The sequence below is a fragment of the Psittacula echo genome, assembly GCF_963264785.1.
Source record: "Psittacula echo genome assembly, chromosome: 11".
NCBI classification, from domain to species: domain Eukaryota; kingdom Metazoa; phylum Chordata; class Aves; order Psittaciformes; family Psittacidae; genus Psittacula; species Psittacula echo.
In genome coordinates, this window is record NC_137746.1 from 365,978 (window position 1) to 383,240 (window position 17,263).

General features: G+C 40.5%; 1 protein-coding gene across 6 annotated transcripts in view; it reads right to left on the reverse strand.

Annotated features, from left to right (window-relative positions):
- KDM3B (lysine demethylase 3B) overlaps nucleotides 1–17,263 on the reverse strand; it is a 59,574-nt gene that overhangs the window by 17,232 nt on the left and 25,079 nt on the right. For 5 of the 6 annotated variants that reach the window (XM_080627381.1, XM_080627379.1, XM_080627383.1 and 2 more), the window contains 9 exons: nucleotides 15,656–16,901; nucleotides 15,088–15,289; nucleotides 13,537–13,751; nucleotides 12,321–12,473; nucleotides 10,035–10,142; nucleotides 8,473–8,600; nucleotides 7,548–7,827; nucleotides 6,339–6,595; nucleotides 2,779–3,045 (listed from right to left, as the gene is read on the reverse strand). In XM_080627381.1, coding sequence (XP_080483507.1) covers nucleotides 2,779–3,045; nucleotides 6,339–6,595; nucleotides 7,548–7,827; nucleotides 8,473–8,600; nucleotides 10,035–10,142; nucleotides 12,321–12,473; nucleotides 13,537–13,751; nucleotides 15,088–15,289; nucleotides 15,656–16,901 — 2,856 coding nt within the window. The remainder of the gene's footprint in view (nucleotides 1–2,778; nucleotides 3,046–6,338; nucleotides 6,596–7,547; nucleotides 7,828–8,472; nucleotides 8,601–10,034; nucleotides 10,143–12,320; nucleotides 12,474–13,536; nucleotides 13,752–15,087; nucleotides 15,290–15,655; nucleotides 16,902–17,263) is intronic. The other variant, XM_080627380.1, reaches the window with a different exon arrangement.

Genomic DNA, 17,263 nt, shown 5'->3' on the forward strand with positions numbered 1-17,263 from the left:
TGATCACTGGTCATACTCTCCCTCCGTTATTGTTCCTGACTTACAGCTCTCCTAATCACACTGGACAGCCTGTTGGCTAAAATACTCTGATGGATCCCATCTCCTCCATGCAGACCTCAATCCTCAAAGAGGTTCCCAAAATCCCTGTTGTTGAAACTAGCTGCACAAACAACGGTTGGCATGCGGGACTGGCCAACCTCTTCTACCTACTCACTGCCAGGATTAAGAAAACCACCTGGGCTCCATGACCATTTCTCCCAGAGCCATACAGTCATTCTTGATACTATTCAGCTACTGGACTGGTACTATTGTTCATACCAATATGGAACAGCAACAGAGGATAAACATCTGAGAGACAGACAAGCTTTGGCAGTCTTTCCACTATGTCCCATGGTAAGGCCCTGATAAGCAGCAAACCTCCCCAAGATCACAAGGGAAGACACACTGATCCCAAGTTTAAATATATTCCTTGATACCAGCAGGAACTGTAGCATTCAGGCAATGGAAAGGTTTTAATCATATTCTACAAAAACCTAGGATCATGGATGAGGAGTAAAATAACAGTACCTTTCACAGGAAGGACAGAAACTGCTGCCAGGTAGACATTAAGGCTAACAGATAAATTAGTCTTCAGTCCAAGAAAATAATGACAAATTTTGATCCCTGCTGTATTTACTCAACCCATTGAACATAAGGAAAAAAAACCACCCGAACTACTTAACCTAGTAGAACCCTTCCAGCTACTAAGCAGAGAATTTCTCGTGGAAGAAAGTGTTCTCTCTAAGTGAGAACACAGCTAAGGTTGCAAGACAAAAGAATAGCTGACTTGGTTGGCAGACATTTCCTGCCAAATCTGCTCTCAGACTACAGGGAGAAAATAGTCTGCTACTATACAAGGGGTCCTCTGAATGATAATGTCATCCAAAAGCATCAATAGCATATCTTGGGGTGAAGCCTAAAATAGAGGGTCAAAATAGTACATGAGCATGACAGTTGTAGCCAGAACTTGGAAGGCAATGCACACTGCAAGCTACACATCTGACAGTAGATTGGTAGTCTCATCTCTGGACTCCACAAGTAGTCTCTCAGGACTCTTTAATAGACAAGAACCCCAAAGCCATGTGCAGCAACTTGCACACAGTGACTAACCAGCCTCATCTGCAGAGAAACAGATAAGCATGTCTTTTTTAAGTATGAGCAAAAGATTTAGGATCCTCCTCAGAGACATGACTACTTGCCGATAGAGAGGGTAGAGAAAATTATCAGAGTATGCTGAACAGAAACTAAGGAGCTCTTTGCTAAGTCAGGTGGATGACTTACACGACAGCACTGCAAAATAATAACTTGAAATCCTTTATAAACCAAAAATATTCAACAGGGTTTTTAAAAAAGAAGGGGTGGAAGGGGAAGCCAGGAGAGAGGGAAAATAAATAATAATAAAAAAAAATTTAAAAAAAAAAAAAAAAAAAAAAAAAAAAAGAGAAGAGACCTTTGTGCACTGCAAAAATCTCAGGTCACCACTGCATCAGGGGAAAGCAGCAACACCAGCACTGAGCTAAGTTTTTCAACTCAGTGTCGAGAATCAAGGGTGTGCTGCACAGTAGCCTCTTCCACCTATAAGGAGCTGGCTAGGGCAGTCAGATAAAGAAACCAGTAATTCTGTGGTTGATGGTGCCACAGTCCTTTCTGCAGTTCTTATGGCTACACGTTACTTATGCTTGTGCCCAGGGGACCCAAAGAACGTACAGTTCCACAGGACATGCTAAACTTAATTGAAAAGTAATCTGCTTCTGGCAGGAATGGACTTTGAGTGCCAAAACAGAAACATGCAGCCTGATCATTTCCTCCACCACAGCTCAGCAGTCCACAACCACAAATAAGTACATGTGATCGCCAAGAATATTAGCATAACAACAGAAGAGCCAACAAAAGACTTGATCCAGAAAACAGGATGTTAACTGTTTAGCACCAATGGTCTCAATTCTTAATAGTCAGTGAAGGTAATGGCATCAGAGGTAGCCACAGAACCAAGAACAGAGTTTGATCGAATGGACATCATATTCTATTAGAGATATGGCTGAGATTCAGCTTGTCTGATCAGACCTTTCTAGAGAAACCTAAGCTGCAGCACTACATACTGAAATCTGAAAAAGTGACAATGCTAGCAGCAGGCCTAAGGTCGAGTCTCTTGACTGAAAGCCTAACCAGCTGATGACTTCTCAGACAATCCAGACAGAGGAGTGCTCAATATATGAAATGCTGAGTTCAAAATAATACTTGGGTTCACACAGACTGTAGGCTCAGGATGAGACACAGCATCAAGTACACTCAAAATTTCAGCAGAAATTACTAGATATAGCACTTTTATTCTTGTACATGCTGCAGCTGGAAGCTGTTCCTTCCCCTCAGGCTATAAAGCATCAAGTATGGGGTAGATACTAGGATCATACAGGAAAGCATAGTGGATTTGCTACTGGGCTGAAATAGAGCAGGTTCAGCACAAACCATATCAGAAACAAAAAGGCTGTCACAGCAAACATCCTCATACTGGCAAGCTTAGAAAAACTCACTGGGCAAGAGCACACGGGCTCGAGTGAGTAAAAGCATGGAGTGGACAGGGCTGCTGAGTCCTGCTTACAGTGCTGCAGTCAAAATCTTCATCATATTCACTCAAGAGCAATTAGCCGAAGTTTGAATGGAGTTGTCAATAACCAAGGTACAGGTTAAAATTTATAACAGGGTATTTATAAGCAGTAAGAGTTGGCTGTCATCACCCACCTGGCCTTGTTTCCAGCACTCCCTGAAGATCTTCCAGTTGTTTTTGTTGCTAGGATCATGAAGGCAAAGGAGTCTACCATCACACAGCCAAGAGTGGGAAGTGTGTGGATCCAGCACATTTAAGCCCATTACCATTTCCTTCACCTCTCTCTGTGTGTCAGCTAAATTACTAGCTCGTTTTGCAGCATCAGACGTCTTCTTATTTTCCACCACAGAAGCAATGATATGGTCTAAGAAGTTAGGCAGGCTGGCTTTACCTTTGGCCCCCTAGAAGATGTAAATCGAGAGGTAAGTTTAGTCTTAAAACAGCATACATACTGACACGTATCTGCTGTCATTCAGATTTTAGTCATGGACATCTTGCTGTCAAAAAAACATCTAACTAATCAAATCAGCTCAGAGGTAGGCATGTATCTAGTAACAACTGAAACAGCTATGGCCCTACTTTATAACAGTAAAATTTAAAATAACCTGCTACAGAGTGCCTAGAAAAAATATTCAGGGAACAATCATGGAACAGAAAACTTAAGTTCTAAGAAAGTGAATTCAACTCTGGCACAGATAAGTTGCTGAGTATACAAACACTAAATAACCACTGACAGAGAGGAGAAAGTGCTTCCTCTATGTGCAACGTTAACAGAAACATTAGTAGACAGCCTCTCTTATTCTGGCATACATGCTCCTCAGAGGACATTTAAAACACCTCAAGGCATGTTTAAAATTCAGAAGAGGTTAATGACACAATCTTAAATCATGTTCTTAACTTAAAAAAAAGTAGAAGACTCATGCCTATAGCAAGATACTTAAGACACCAAATATACTTCATATATTGAACAGAAGATAGACACTAACATGATCATTATTCACAAGACATCTATGGGAGGGGGTAAAGGTGTGATAGATTTCTGGCAGCAAAGAACTTCTTACTTTAGCCAAAAAACCCGAACACCCCTCAAAAACAAACAAACAAACCAACAAAAACAAACAAACAAAACAACACCAAAAAACCCACATCCAAAAAACCAAACCAAACAAAAAAAACCCCCACACCCCAAACCAAACCCACACATAAAAAACCCCACAAAAACAACAGGGGCTGGAAGCTGAGTGAATGGAAACAGTGAAGAACTAATACTGGAACAATTTTGCCATCTTCTTTAAAAATAAAGATCAATAGGCAGAAAATTTACCATATACAGAGCTATGAATTTAAACATAACACTATTCATAACTGAAGATATTCATTCCAGGTCAGAAGGAAGACACAGATTATTCAGCGTAACTGTCTGCTGACATCAGGTTGTTACCCTGGGCTAGGTGAAGCCAAACCTAATATCTCAAGGAAGGAGATTACATCACTTCTCTGGGTAGCCTATTTCAATATTTGAATGTAAAGTGAGAATTTTTTCTTATATCCAGATAGAATTTCCCCTGAAACAACCTGTGTCTACAGCCTCTTGCCTCATTACCACACATCCTTGTGAAAGGAGCACCTCCGTGATCTCTACAACTACCTTTTAGATAGAAGATCGATCAGATCCCCAAAGCATTCTTTTCTCTAAGATGAAGAAAATCAGTTTCTTCAACTTTTCTTCATGTGTGAAACTCTTCAATGATTTAAACATCCTTCATGGCCCTCCACTGGACCCTTCTGTTTTTTCAGTGCCATTCTTCAACTGGGGAAAGCAAAACTGGAAACAGTGTCCCAGGTGTGGCCTAACAAGTGTTGAGTGGAATAATCACATTCCTTGATGTGCTCCAGATGTATGCCTCCTACTGCAGCCCAGGACCATTTGCCTTCACAGGCATTGCACACAGACAGAATGCTGGCTCATGTTCAGCTTGCTGTCCTCTAGGCTAGTCTCAGAGGGGCTACATTGCTGCCAGTTAGACCCCAGCCTGTACTGCTGCTTGGGATTTTATTTGTTTCCAAGTAAGACTAGAGCATAAAATCATCTGCTTACAATGGTCTTAAAAATGTGCCTCTACACCGATTCTACAGAGGCCATGAAATAGATAATATCCAGTTTAATAATTACAGTCAATGCTAACTACTCTTCACAGCAGAATGCCAGTGCTCCAGAAACATCAAGATGATGCTTTTCATAAACAGCCATCTATTATTCCTCTCAATTTGACCAACACAACTGTTGCTTCTCAGGGATGTTATGTTCATTCTACATAAAGCATCTAGGCATTCAAGCAGGGGGCTGGACCAGAGTTACCCTCAAGTTCTTTCAAATCTACATTAGTCTGTGAAGACCAGAAGTCAAGAAGGTGAAAAAAGACATTACACAACAGATCTGATTCAGTGTGGTAAGAGAATGCATGGAGTTGGTGGGACAAGGATACAAGTTGAGACAGGCCCTTTCAAGCCTTGAAGGAGTAACTTGCTATTAAACAAGTGATCAACATTTCTTTGCCTGAACTCAGTGATGAGAAGGGGTAGAAGTGGTATTGAATTCACTTTCCTTTAGCAGTGACGTATTTTCCTGTACAGTTCCCTCTACCAAAATCAAACAACAGGAACACGTTTCAGTATTTAAAGGGTAGCTACAAAGACAACAGAGACTCCCTCTTTAGTATTCACATGGAAAAGATGAGGCGTAATGAGCACAAGAAGTTACTCCTGGGGAGATTCTGATTGGACACAAGAAGAAAATGTTCCACAATGAGAACTATCAGCCACCAGAACAATCTCCCCAGAAGTGATGGACTCCCCAATACTGGGCACTGTGAAGATTCAGCTGGACAGAAGGCTAGGACACCTAGTCTAAGTCCTGCTTTGCCAAGAAAGGTTGGACCAGATAATCCTCGAGGTCCCTTCCAACCTGGGATTCTAGGATTCTCTGAACTGTTCTTAAGGTTCCATCCTTCCAGCCTGACACAGAGGGGAAAAAAAAAATCTGCTATGAGACAAACCATTTCATCATCTTCCTCATCCTACCCACCTAAGCGGCTGGAGAAAGTATTCTCCAGGAAGAGTTAAGCTTGATAAATTCCACAGAATCTATTCTTCTCAAACAAAATGCTTTTACCCATTTCAATAATCATTGATTTGTTCAGGGTTTTTTTAAGGTTATTTCCTCCAGAATGGATTAAAGAGAACCAAAGTACCCAGAATAAGAACCCAAAAATAGCAACTACACTTTAAATTTGATTTCTATCTTAAATGCCTTTCAAGTACAAACAAGTGTTTCTACAGAACTGGTTTGCTCATAGATTTTTGTCTTTTTCTGTGGCATGCTCTTGCAACATTTTTAAAGATGTGGAATTTAAAGCGAGCTTTTATAGGGATGCTGATTATCAGTTAAACAATTTAAAGACTATATTTAACTCACCTTTTTGGTCTCTTGCAAGGAATAGCTTCTCCACAGCAGTAGTAAACCAAACCACTAACTAACAATTCACATCAAAATTTTTTGTGTCTTTGTGGTGTGGTCAGTTTTGTTGAGACATTGCATTTGTTTCAACATTTAAAAATAAGATACTATAAAAACATTTAGAACATCATGAAATCTTCCACAGAACAGATATCAAAGGAATACAAAATTACTTACCGTAGAAGCTGCAGAAAAGACTGGAGGAAAGGGGACTCCTGTGTCTAATGGGACCTGAGGAAGCTTTCCTGGCCCTGTGTGCAGCAGATCTCTGAGGCTGGAGCCTTCGGCTTTATTGCTAGATGTCACAGGGCCCAACAACAGGCTATTAAACAGCTTTGGAGTTAGTGGGGAAACCTTTGTAGTGGAGTTGAAGGAATCCAATCCAAAGGGTGAATGGGATTCTTTGTTAAGCACTGACCTCAGTGATCCTGATTCTGCAAGGTAAATAGCAACATCAGGGGGAAAAAAAAAAAAGACAAAGTTCAAATGACTAAAAAGTTCTCTGGAGTTATTTGCTCTTGCATTACATAGGGTATTGACAGAAACTTGTGGAAAAGGTAAATTATCACTGTAACAGTGAATGAGGCATCTCAAAATGATTCACAGTCATCATATACTTCAGATAAATTTTACCCTCCGTGTACTGTGAATGTTTTGAATAGCACAGTGGATGTGAGTGCCTTTGATACACAACAAACCACAACTCTGTAATAGACTCAATCAAATAAACATTTCCTTTACTTTCTGAACTGATGTTTCAATATGAAATATTTTATATTTTAACTGTGGTCAAAATATTAGTGACTAAGCCCTAAAAAACTAGAGTCATGAACATTTAACACTGACATATAAAGTAGTTCCTGCTAGACACATGGACAGGAATAAATCCTGTGTTAGTTGTGCTACCTCTTGACAACTGGGAGGTGTATTTTGTAAACACTTACTTCTTATTGAGAATCACACTGATACTACTGAATATTAAAGAAGATCTAAGCTTTCATTCTGACCTTCCAATTGCACGCTTAATTCTTTGGAAATACACTCTTCACACAGCACACAAAACAACTTTATTTACTTCAATGAAGTGACAAAGTTGCATCTGAAATTGATTACATCACATACCAGCTGCTTATTACTTAGAAAATAAATACAAAAACTGGCAATGAAATAAACCAGGAGTGACAAGACAGTATGTTTATCTTCAGCTGTACCATCTTCTTTCCAGCTTTGAGTATTTCTAAACCTGTAAAAGAAACTGGTTCTAAGAGGCAAAGGGAGAAAAATATCATCTTGTTCTTTTCTATTTAGGGCTAAGCACTCTCACAAACAATAGCAACCAAACAGTATCTTCTAATTCCAACACCAGAGGGTATGTCTTCTGCTCACCTTTTGTTTCTTCTTTTGCTTTTTGCGTGGCTAGATCAGCAAGCCAGTGTAAGGCTGACGATGGAGCTGTTTCTGGACAAAGTGGTCTGTTAGTCTTTATTTCACCAGTGTTACTGTTTGGTAATGTCTCTGCTTTTGCAGATTCTTCTATCCTATTATCAGTTGCTTCAGATTTTGGAACGGTGTCAGTTTCTAGTTGCCCCACTCCTGCTGTCCCTGCTCCAGTAGAAAAGGTGTTCTCATTTCCAGAGACTGATGCACTAGGATTTACAGTCGGAAGCTAAAACAAAGATATAAACAACTGCTAAATGTTGAATAAAGGGAAGAGTTCAGCTTGGGAGACATTTTAGTTATCTAATGCATTGGATTTTGTTTGTTGATTTTATTTGATCATTTGCTTTAAGCACACAGTAGAATTCCTTTATGCTTACATAGCAGCAGAGTACAGGAGCTTCTTCTCCATGTACATTAGACCTTGTCGTGTGAATTCTTACCACGCCATCTTTTAGTTGTCTTTTAACATAAGCCCAGGCTTTTTGATTTCTTTTTTTATAGGGTAACTTTTGGTGTGAACAGTAACAGAATTGCTGTAGATTCAGCACAAAATTCACGAACCATAACAAAATAAATGCATACATTGCAAACTACTTGGTGGTTTGGTTTAAGATACAGTATCAACATGAATGGCTTCCTACCCAACTTTTACATAAGGGCATTAGCCCAAATATCCACTTGGTAAAAAATGTTGCAGCACACATCTCCAAAAAATACCCCAGAAGATTTTTGCTAAGCTAAACCACTCAGACTACATGCGGAGAAGTTAAAAGTTTGTGTTTCACAATGGATTATTCTAAAAGATCTAACATTTTAATAGATCTTAAAAATGTAAATGTCAAACAAGGCATTTCAGGCTCAAATTACATACCTGTGATATTCCATTAGTGACAGCCGGTCTCAATACTGATTTGTTCTGCCGGTTAATACACGGACAATTGGCTTTAATACCCCATTTGCCTCGTGCTGCATGAACCATGTCTCCAATATTGTAAAGTGCTAGGAATAAAGTTAAAGTCTTCAGTATCACATGTACAGAAATCTAAAACCAAGGCCTTAACTATAAGATCTATTCAGATGAATGGTTTGGGGTTTTTTTCTTCCCCCAGTGTTACTGCTAAGTATCTTTAAGATCACATGCTATAACAAGACACTTGTCTCTGGATAGTGTGGATAACTGCTACCACCAGCTTCACGATGTCACTGAGAGGCTGTCAAGCCTGGCAAATCCTACAGATTATCATCTGCTCCTATTATTCTATATAGGGTTCAATGATAAGAGCAATGAGGCAACTTTGAACCAGCGACTATAGTCTCAGCTAGGCCAGGTCCCACACCTGGGTTGGGACAATCCTCAATATCAATATATACTGGGGGGATGAATGGATTGAGATCAGCCCTGCAGAAAACAACCTGGGGGTACTGGTGGGTAAGAAGTTGGACAGGAGCTGGCAGTGTACGCTTGCAGCCCAGAAAGCTGGGTTGCATCAAAAGAAGCATGGCCAGAAGGTCAACGGAGGTGATTTTTCCTCTCTAGTCTATTCCACTCTACCCCATCCCACCTAGAGTCCTGCATCTGTCCAGCTCAGGATGCCCAGTACAAGACAGACATGGACCTATTCAAGCAGGTCTACAGCAGATCTACAGAAATTATGAGAGAGCTGCAGCACCTCTCCTGTCAAGAAAAGCTGAGACAGCTGGCACGGTTTGACTTGGGAGACAGAAGGCTTGGGGGAGACCATACTGTGGCCTTTCAGTATGTAAAGGGGGATCATAAAAGAGATGGGGAGACACTTTTTACCAGGACCTGTAGTGACAAGAAAAAAGAGGCAGTGGTCTTAAACCAAGAGTAGATTTAGATCAGTCACAAGGAAGACATTTTTTACAATGAGGGTGGTGAGGCACTGGCCAGAGGAGGGTGCCCAGAGAAGCTGTGGCTGCCCCATCACAGCCAGGTTGGATGGGGCTGGGAGCAAGCTGGTCTAGTAAAAGGTGTCCCTGCCCATGGCAAGGGGTTGGAACTGGATGAGGTTTAAGGTCCCTTCCAACCAAAACCAGTCTGTGATTCTATGATTTTTAGGACCAGTTATGCAAACTGTCAAGTAAACGGTCAGCATTGACTATTTACTTCTCTCCCCAAATTAAAAAAAAAAATTAAAAAAATTCTTGCAAGTTAACTAGATTTTCTGATACAATTAAAACCAGCTGAGCACAAGAAGTCACAGCCAGCATCAGCAGGGTGTTTGCTTTAAATTCACAGCTTGATCTGACTTAATTTATCGTCCCTTCAATCCTTCCACTGTCACAAGTGGAAGACTCCTCTGAATCCATGGTAGGAAAGGTATCAGCCAGAACACCAACCATCTTAGTAGTTTTTCCACTTTTGCTTGAGACAAGATTTGGAATTTTTTTCTTTCAGGTTTCAAGCATTACCTGTACCAGGAATGATCTGTGTAGGCATAAGATTCTCTGGTTCATGAGACTGACCCTTTGCACATTTCAGCCATGCAAAGACTTCCTCGTCACCAATCTCCTCTGTCTCTAGAATAAAGACACATAAAAAAGTAAAATTTTGTACAGAATTCACTAAAAATTTACAATCAGAGTATTTCTGCATCAATATTGGGTTTTGTTGCTTTTTTTGTTTGTTTTTTATTCTGTAAAGTGCAGAGATTAACCTGTTTATCTCAGAAATAAACTATAAAATACAGGCCATGAGACCAGGATCTACAACAACTTCTTTGCCTCTTCAGATTATAAAACTACCACAGTCATTTTTATTTCATCTCTAGTTACTTATTTCAGTCAGCTAAAAACCTTGGCTTCTAGCCTCAATTTTTAAATATCATACTTTTACTCTCATTATACTTTCCTAAGTTACAGAGTAATTCTATCTTTTCTTGTCATCATCTCTCAAGCTTTTTCAACAAAAAAATATCTGAAGATCTATTCCAGGAAGAGAAAACTAAGCTCTCCTGTCACCCTATCTACTTATAAAGCTGGAAAGTAGAAAATTAGTAGTTTGAAAAGTAGCCTGACAAATTTGTAATTCTTCAGATTTTACACCACATTTGGTTTACAAATATGTAGCTGCATAAAATGCATGCCATTCTCTTCCTTTAAAAAAAAGAAGGCAAGGTAGAACGACGAGTGTGATAGAGCAGGATCACATAAAACTTCATTTCAGGGTCCTTTAGACCTGGTATCTGTGTAGGTTGTTTCTACAGTTCAAAGTTCAGAAGCCTCAAAGCATGCAATTGTATTTAAGTAATGCCTTGGTTCTACATTTTGGTCCATTCTAAAATTTCAGACTTGATCAATAAAACACCATTACAACACAAGAAACCCTATTCTACTCACTTTCAGCTATATCCACTGTACCCTGCTTAACCACATCATAAGACTGTCATGCTCTCTTCTAGTGTATTCTGGCAGTAATTTCGTAGGCTTCATTATTATACTGGGTCTGGCTGTGATGGAGTTAATTTTATTCACATCAGCTCTTGCAGTGCTGTTTTAGACTTATGATCAAAACCATGCTGATAACACACTAATGTTGTAGCTATTGCTGAACAGTGTTTGCACAGTGTCTAGGTCTTCTGTTTCCCTCTCTACTTGACCCCCGCAGCAGCAAACAAATTGAGGGTGCACAACAGGTTGGAATGGAACACCACCGGGCAGGGGACTCAAACTCAGCAAAGGGATGTTCCATGCCATACAGTGTCACATCGGCAACAAAGATAGAGCGGAGGTATAGTTTGAGAGGGCTAGCCACCTTTTGCTTGGGAAACTGTTGGGAAATGGCCTGCTCCTGGGAGGTGGTGAGTGATTGCCTTTGCATCGCTTCCTTTGTTTTATTTTCTTTTTCTATTCCTCCTTTGCTTATTAAACAATTTTTATCTTGACCCACAAGTTTTCTGCTTTTATTCTTCCTTTCCTCTTTCCCAGTCCCAGTGCTATGGGAGTGAGCAAGTGGCTGCATGGTGCTTTGTTGCCTGCTGGGGTTAACCCACAACAGTGATTTAAAAATAGGTGACTTTATAATTCATTTAGTGCTCTCTGGCACCTTTATCATAATGAATAGACAGCAGTACTCACACTTATTAACATCCAATATTTTTACATCTGCTCCATATAATAAACTGTCACTAATAGCCTTACATTTGACTGTCCATTGCCAGTGTGCATGCTACCAAAGTGGTCTCAATACAATAAAAAAACCAAACCAAAACAAAACACCCCCACAAATAACCAACCAGGTACTCACTTCTGTAAACAGCGCACCTCTCTTTGTTAGAAATCGAACTTACTGAGCTTTTTCCTGAATTATAAACCCTAGTGCACCAAGGAATCAAAAAAAACTTTCTAACTCCTTGTTATAGAAAGGAATTCTCTGCAATGTTTGCGTACTATTTCATGTTGCAATGGTTCCAGTCTGTTAAGATAATACTCAATTTTTGTCTTTATACTCTCTGAGGAAAAGTCAGAACTATACAGTAGTCTCAGCAGGCAGCCTACGCCCGCTGATGTTATTTTAATAACCAAATTCTAATCAAATATATAAAACACAAGTATCTAAAGAAATTAAGAATGGAACAGCAGCACCAAAAACACTCACTAACTCTGCCACAAAACCTTCAGCAACTTCCCAGAAACTATCCCCACTGAAAGCCAGCTAGTTTAAAGACTACAGTGGGGGGAAAGAAGCCCAGCACCCACCGCTACGTGGACGGTTCTTCCTCAGCCGGTAACAGTCCAAGCAGACCCCAAAACCACATTTGCGACAAACCCAATGGATGTTGAAGAGTGTTGTCTCACATACATCACACATTTCCCTCACGCCACGTACTGCTCGCTTCCATGCCACTTTCTCTATAAAGAGAAGGAACAGTAGGAATTACTGCTCTGACATTTTGCATTTCTTCTGCCTAATTTGAGAATATCACAGTAACATCGATAAAGAAACAATTCACAGAAACATGACTTGAGGGCAGAGTATAGAAACACGTACTTTGTACATCCAGAGACACATTCTTTGAGTTGCTAGTCTTGCGACACTATTAAAGCACCCATTTCTAAGCGCAGCTAAGGTCAAGTCCCAAAACATATAAGCTACAAAGAAATGAAGCACCTTACAGAGATATGCAGTAGCTGAATTTCAAGGAGCACTTACAGAACTTAAGAGCAAAAATATAAAATTTCTGCTAGTTTTTATGAACAAATAATGTGAACTTAGAAAACTATGAAGAATGCATAGTTAACTTTACTAATTGGAAGCCTGTCAACTCTGCAGATTCTAAACTGACACATCCACTGAGGAAGGGGAAGCCCTCTCCAAATGGCTGGCCTTGTACATTCCAGAAGCTAATGGGAAAAATCAGACAGTCAGAACTATCCCACGCAATACACTGCACTAGATACCTTTGGAAAATTTTTTCTAAACCTACTTCCCCTTGTAATGGCAATGCTGGCAACCAGTTGCTCAGCTGAGTCCAGGGTGAATGCAGGTACTACTCTATCCCTAGAAAACCCTGAGCTTTTATGTGATGACCCTAGAACATAACAGGACAGGAATATGTAAGAAAAGCTGCTCATTAAAGCATAGCTGGTCAGTATGATAAGCATTCTGAACTTATTTGTATTTTCTCAGAAGCATGGGCCAGCCAATTCCTGCTTTTATTTATTGAAAAATAATTTAAGGATGTCTCGGAAAATCACTGTTAGCTTCCTGGTTAGCACTGATCCAAAAGAAAAATCCTAAATGCTGGTCCAACGATTACACACACCCCCAAAATGGTGAATATAACCTTCTCTTCAGAAGAAAAAGAGAAGCATTTTAACAAAAAATTTATTACACTTTCAACTCTATTCCACTGCATTGTACACATATTACACAGAGAAGATGGACAAAAAACACGTCAAAAGCCCAGCTTACGATGTGGCTCCACCATCATCATTGCCTCCTTCTCTGACATAACAAGCTGGCAGAACTGGTCCCCAACATTGGCCAGGATATATTTGGAAGTTTCCAGATCGATCCCCTCTGCAGGGGAGGAAGAAGGAATCCACAGGCTCATGGCATCAGGGTCACTCTGTTGTGGGTTCAAGAAACCCTCTACTCGTAGAATACCTTTCCGGGTAAATATCAGCCTGCAGAAAACAGGACGGAGTAATCGAGAAGCTGCTCAACCACCTTTAACTAACTTATAATGCTATCTATGTCAGAACATTAACCCAGAAAGAGAGAAAAGGGCTTGAACTAGGTGGTATAATCTGCCAGTACAATTATTATGCAAATCCAAATAACAGAGAATAAGGTACACAAAGGCAACGTCCACAAAACCCCTAGAATGAATCTCCAGGGCCCAGCAAGCACTGGTGAGAAATTCCACATATAGAAAATGGCTACAGTTTAGTAAGTCACTTTTCTCTATACTATTGATAGAAAGAGATGACAAAATTCAATTTATTTGTGCTCCTGCATGATGCTGCTTGTAAAATTGTGCATGGTTCTCATCCTACTCGGGAGAAAGTTATTTCCCACCTTTTGGGAAACCAATATTTCAGTTCTGGCTAGGGCTGCTAGCACTTGGCAACTGTTCTAACAGTCCACATTACAAGACATAAAAATCCTTATTGTACCTACTATTCTTGCCACTGCTCTCCACAGAGGCAAATCACAACTGTTTTACCAGTAGCTGTTGACCCTCCTTTTCTTTGTGTGGTAAAAGGTGCAACAACAAAAGGTTATAGAACCCTGAATGTCTCCTGACAATATTAAAGGTAACTTTATTTTCGAACAAAACCAATCACGTCTTTAACCTCAAAGCTAAATTAATTTTTAACAGTTTGGGAAGAAAAGCAGCTATAATCCTTACTGCATGTGTGGCACACACTAAAAAATTTACTTCACTCTTTACATGTCAGAAAGTGAACAAACATCTTTTCAGAAAAAAACACCTAGCACTTGCTAGAATAGGCAGTTAAGAAAGATGAAGAAAAGCATGAGAGGTAAAGAACTGTAAGACAGGTACAGAAGACAGAAAAAATACAGGCAGTATTCTACTCCTAAAAATCAGTTCTGTTCTCAACAGAACCTAGTCAAACATTAGCCTCATACTAGCAATGTTTTGTTACTTGTGAACTTGTAAAATTCTCTCTTTGTTCTAAACTCTCTATGAAAGAGGGAGACAATAGTTGCTGCGCATAAACTGCTACCAGCACTAAAATTCTACCCAATACAGTAAATTCAATTTCCTGAGGCTGGACGTGGAGGCTCACTTAGTACCATATACCTGTATCTTTCAACAGCAACTCTTACCACCCCAGTGAATTACAGTTAGCTGATACAGGGAACTGCAAGACATTCAAAATCTTCATTATTTTACCCAAGCATATTAAATAAGTAAAACATATTTACTTTGTGCTTGGGTACAGTACAAGCCTGCACAAAGACTACATTTGAAGGAAGGAAGGATTTGAGCACCTCCGAAAATGAAAGAAGCGACATGCCACAGTTGAGTCGTCTTGCTCTTGCTCTTTGAATTTGCGGTACCGCTCCAGACGGCACTCCCGGCACTTGTGCAGGTGTGGAGCCACATTGATGCAAGAGCCATCCTGAAGAAAAGGTTCACCTGACTGTTTCAGCTTTCTCACCTTGCTCATATCTTTCAGCACAGACTGACCAACTGGTTGAGGCAAAGTAGAAGTAAAAATCCGTTAGATAACTGCAACAGCAAAAGGATACTGGCCCCAAAAAACGTATTTTCAGAAACCTGTATGATCATATGCATGCAAAACCAATAAGACTGTTCAAGTCTGCAGCATACTGTTTTTTTGTCCTGACAAATAAATGCTTAAACATTTCTCAAAGTGAATATGTTCATTCACATTAAAGAAGCCTTAAGCTTTAGCCTTGTAAACATCCTGTGTGCTGCCTACTGAGCATAAGGGAGGTTTATACCTGTGGTTAGTTCACATAGTTCATCACACAGGAGATATCCCAGCATCCCACCTCCTTGTGCTTCCAAGACACCCTGAATTCAAGTCATCACCTTTTAGGGGAGCTGTGCGGGGACGGCCCTTTGGGGCTTGCTTCCCTTTTCCTTTCCCCAGCAGCAATTCAGCATTGCGCTCTGCATTGGGGCCTAGCTTTGCCATCAAGTGGTCAGGGATTCCCTTCATACAAGCCTTGGCCTGCAGCTGGTCTTCAGAATCACTCAGATCTGAAAGATCACTATTGGTACTGGAGTCTGAGTCCTGTTTGGATGTCAAGCTTCGCTCATCTAGAGAGAACCTTTTCACAGCTTCAAAAGGGGCTTTGTTCTCCTGTGGAAACTCTGCCTGCAAAGAGAAAAAGCCAGGTGGATGTCTGCCAAACACATTAGAAAAGGTTTTCAGAAGAGGATTGTCCTGCTGGCCAGGCCCAACAGCTGGTTTTTCTTCTGTTGGGCTGGAGGAAAGTGTGGGCATCTCAATAGGCTGTGTCAAGTTGCTGGTTGGTGAGTTGGAACAGCCATTCCCTATAGCGGAAGGGCTCTGAACACCAGCAGCAACTGTCGAACAAGGAGTATTGGAGATCATCTTTGAAGAGTCAGTTGTTATAAACAAAGTCTTCTTCTTAGCTAGGGAGGAGTCTGCAGAGGTGAGTGATTCCAGCCAGCCAGAAGTGGCCTTATGACCCACAGGTGTAGAGGGAATAGAAACCCCTGTCTGAGATGAAGATGCAAAGCCACTGAAAGGACTAAGTTCTGCTTTCTCAGCAAATACCAGGAAAGGGTTTGAGGGTTCCTCTCTTGATAGCTTTGGGGGCTGTAAAAATAGGTTTTCATGACTATCTGGGGGACGAGCATTCAACACACTTCGTGAAAAGGCTGGAGTAAGGGTAGGCATAGATTCCACAGGCAGCTTCCGCTCCACAGAACCACCAGACTGGGCTCCTGGTTTAGTGTCCACTGAAAGAATTTTGCCTTTACAGATGCCAGCACCCACACTCTCTGTACACTGCTTGAATGAGTCCCGACTAGAGGCATCTTCAGTCAAGCTCTCTGAAATGACCGTAAAGTAGTTACTGGAAGGTAGATTTTGGGACATGCATTGAAAAAACAAGTTCTTGGATAGATCAGAATCTTTCTGAGCCTCTTGTCCAGTACTAGAGCCAAAAGGAAATCCAGGCGGCTTGCTTTCTGTAGTCACCACTCCATTTGATTGGCTCCTTCCACCCCCAAATATCAAGGACTGGGAAGCACTTGGGAACGAGACTCCAAATCCAGAAGAAGCCAAAAGTGAATTCTGGGAATTCTGAAACAAAATTAGCATTAGCCTCTTAAAGGATTCCTGCTTGATTCAGCAATACTTCGGTTCATCTACCTGTACAATTAGCATTTTGCTTATCCACCTGGAATAGAAACTTCTAGCAGAATTATTTACAGTGAAGAAACTTCTTTAAGGATTCTGCTAGCCTAACTGTTCCTACCCACAAGCTATTGAAACTAATGAGCTAACAGTGTCCACTACATATCTAAGGCATATGGAGAAAATGAACACTTAATGTCTTACCACGCTTTAGAACAAAAGTGAAACACAAGACAAGGTTAACTAATTCACAGAAAAGTTATTTAAACTACTGATTGTTTTCATTCAAATCAGCAAGAAGGGAATTT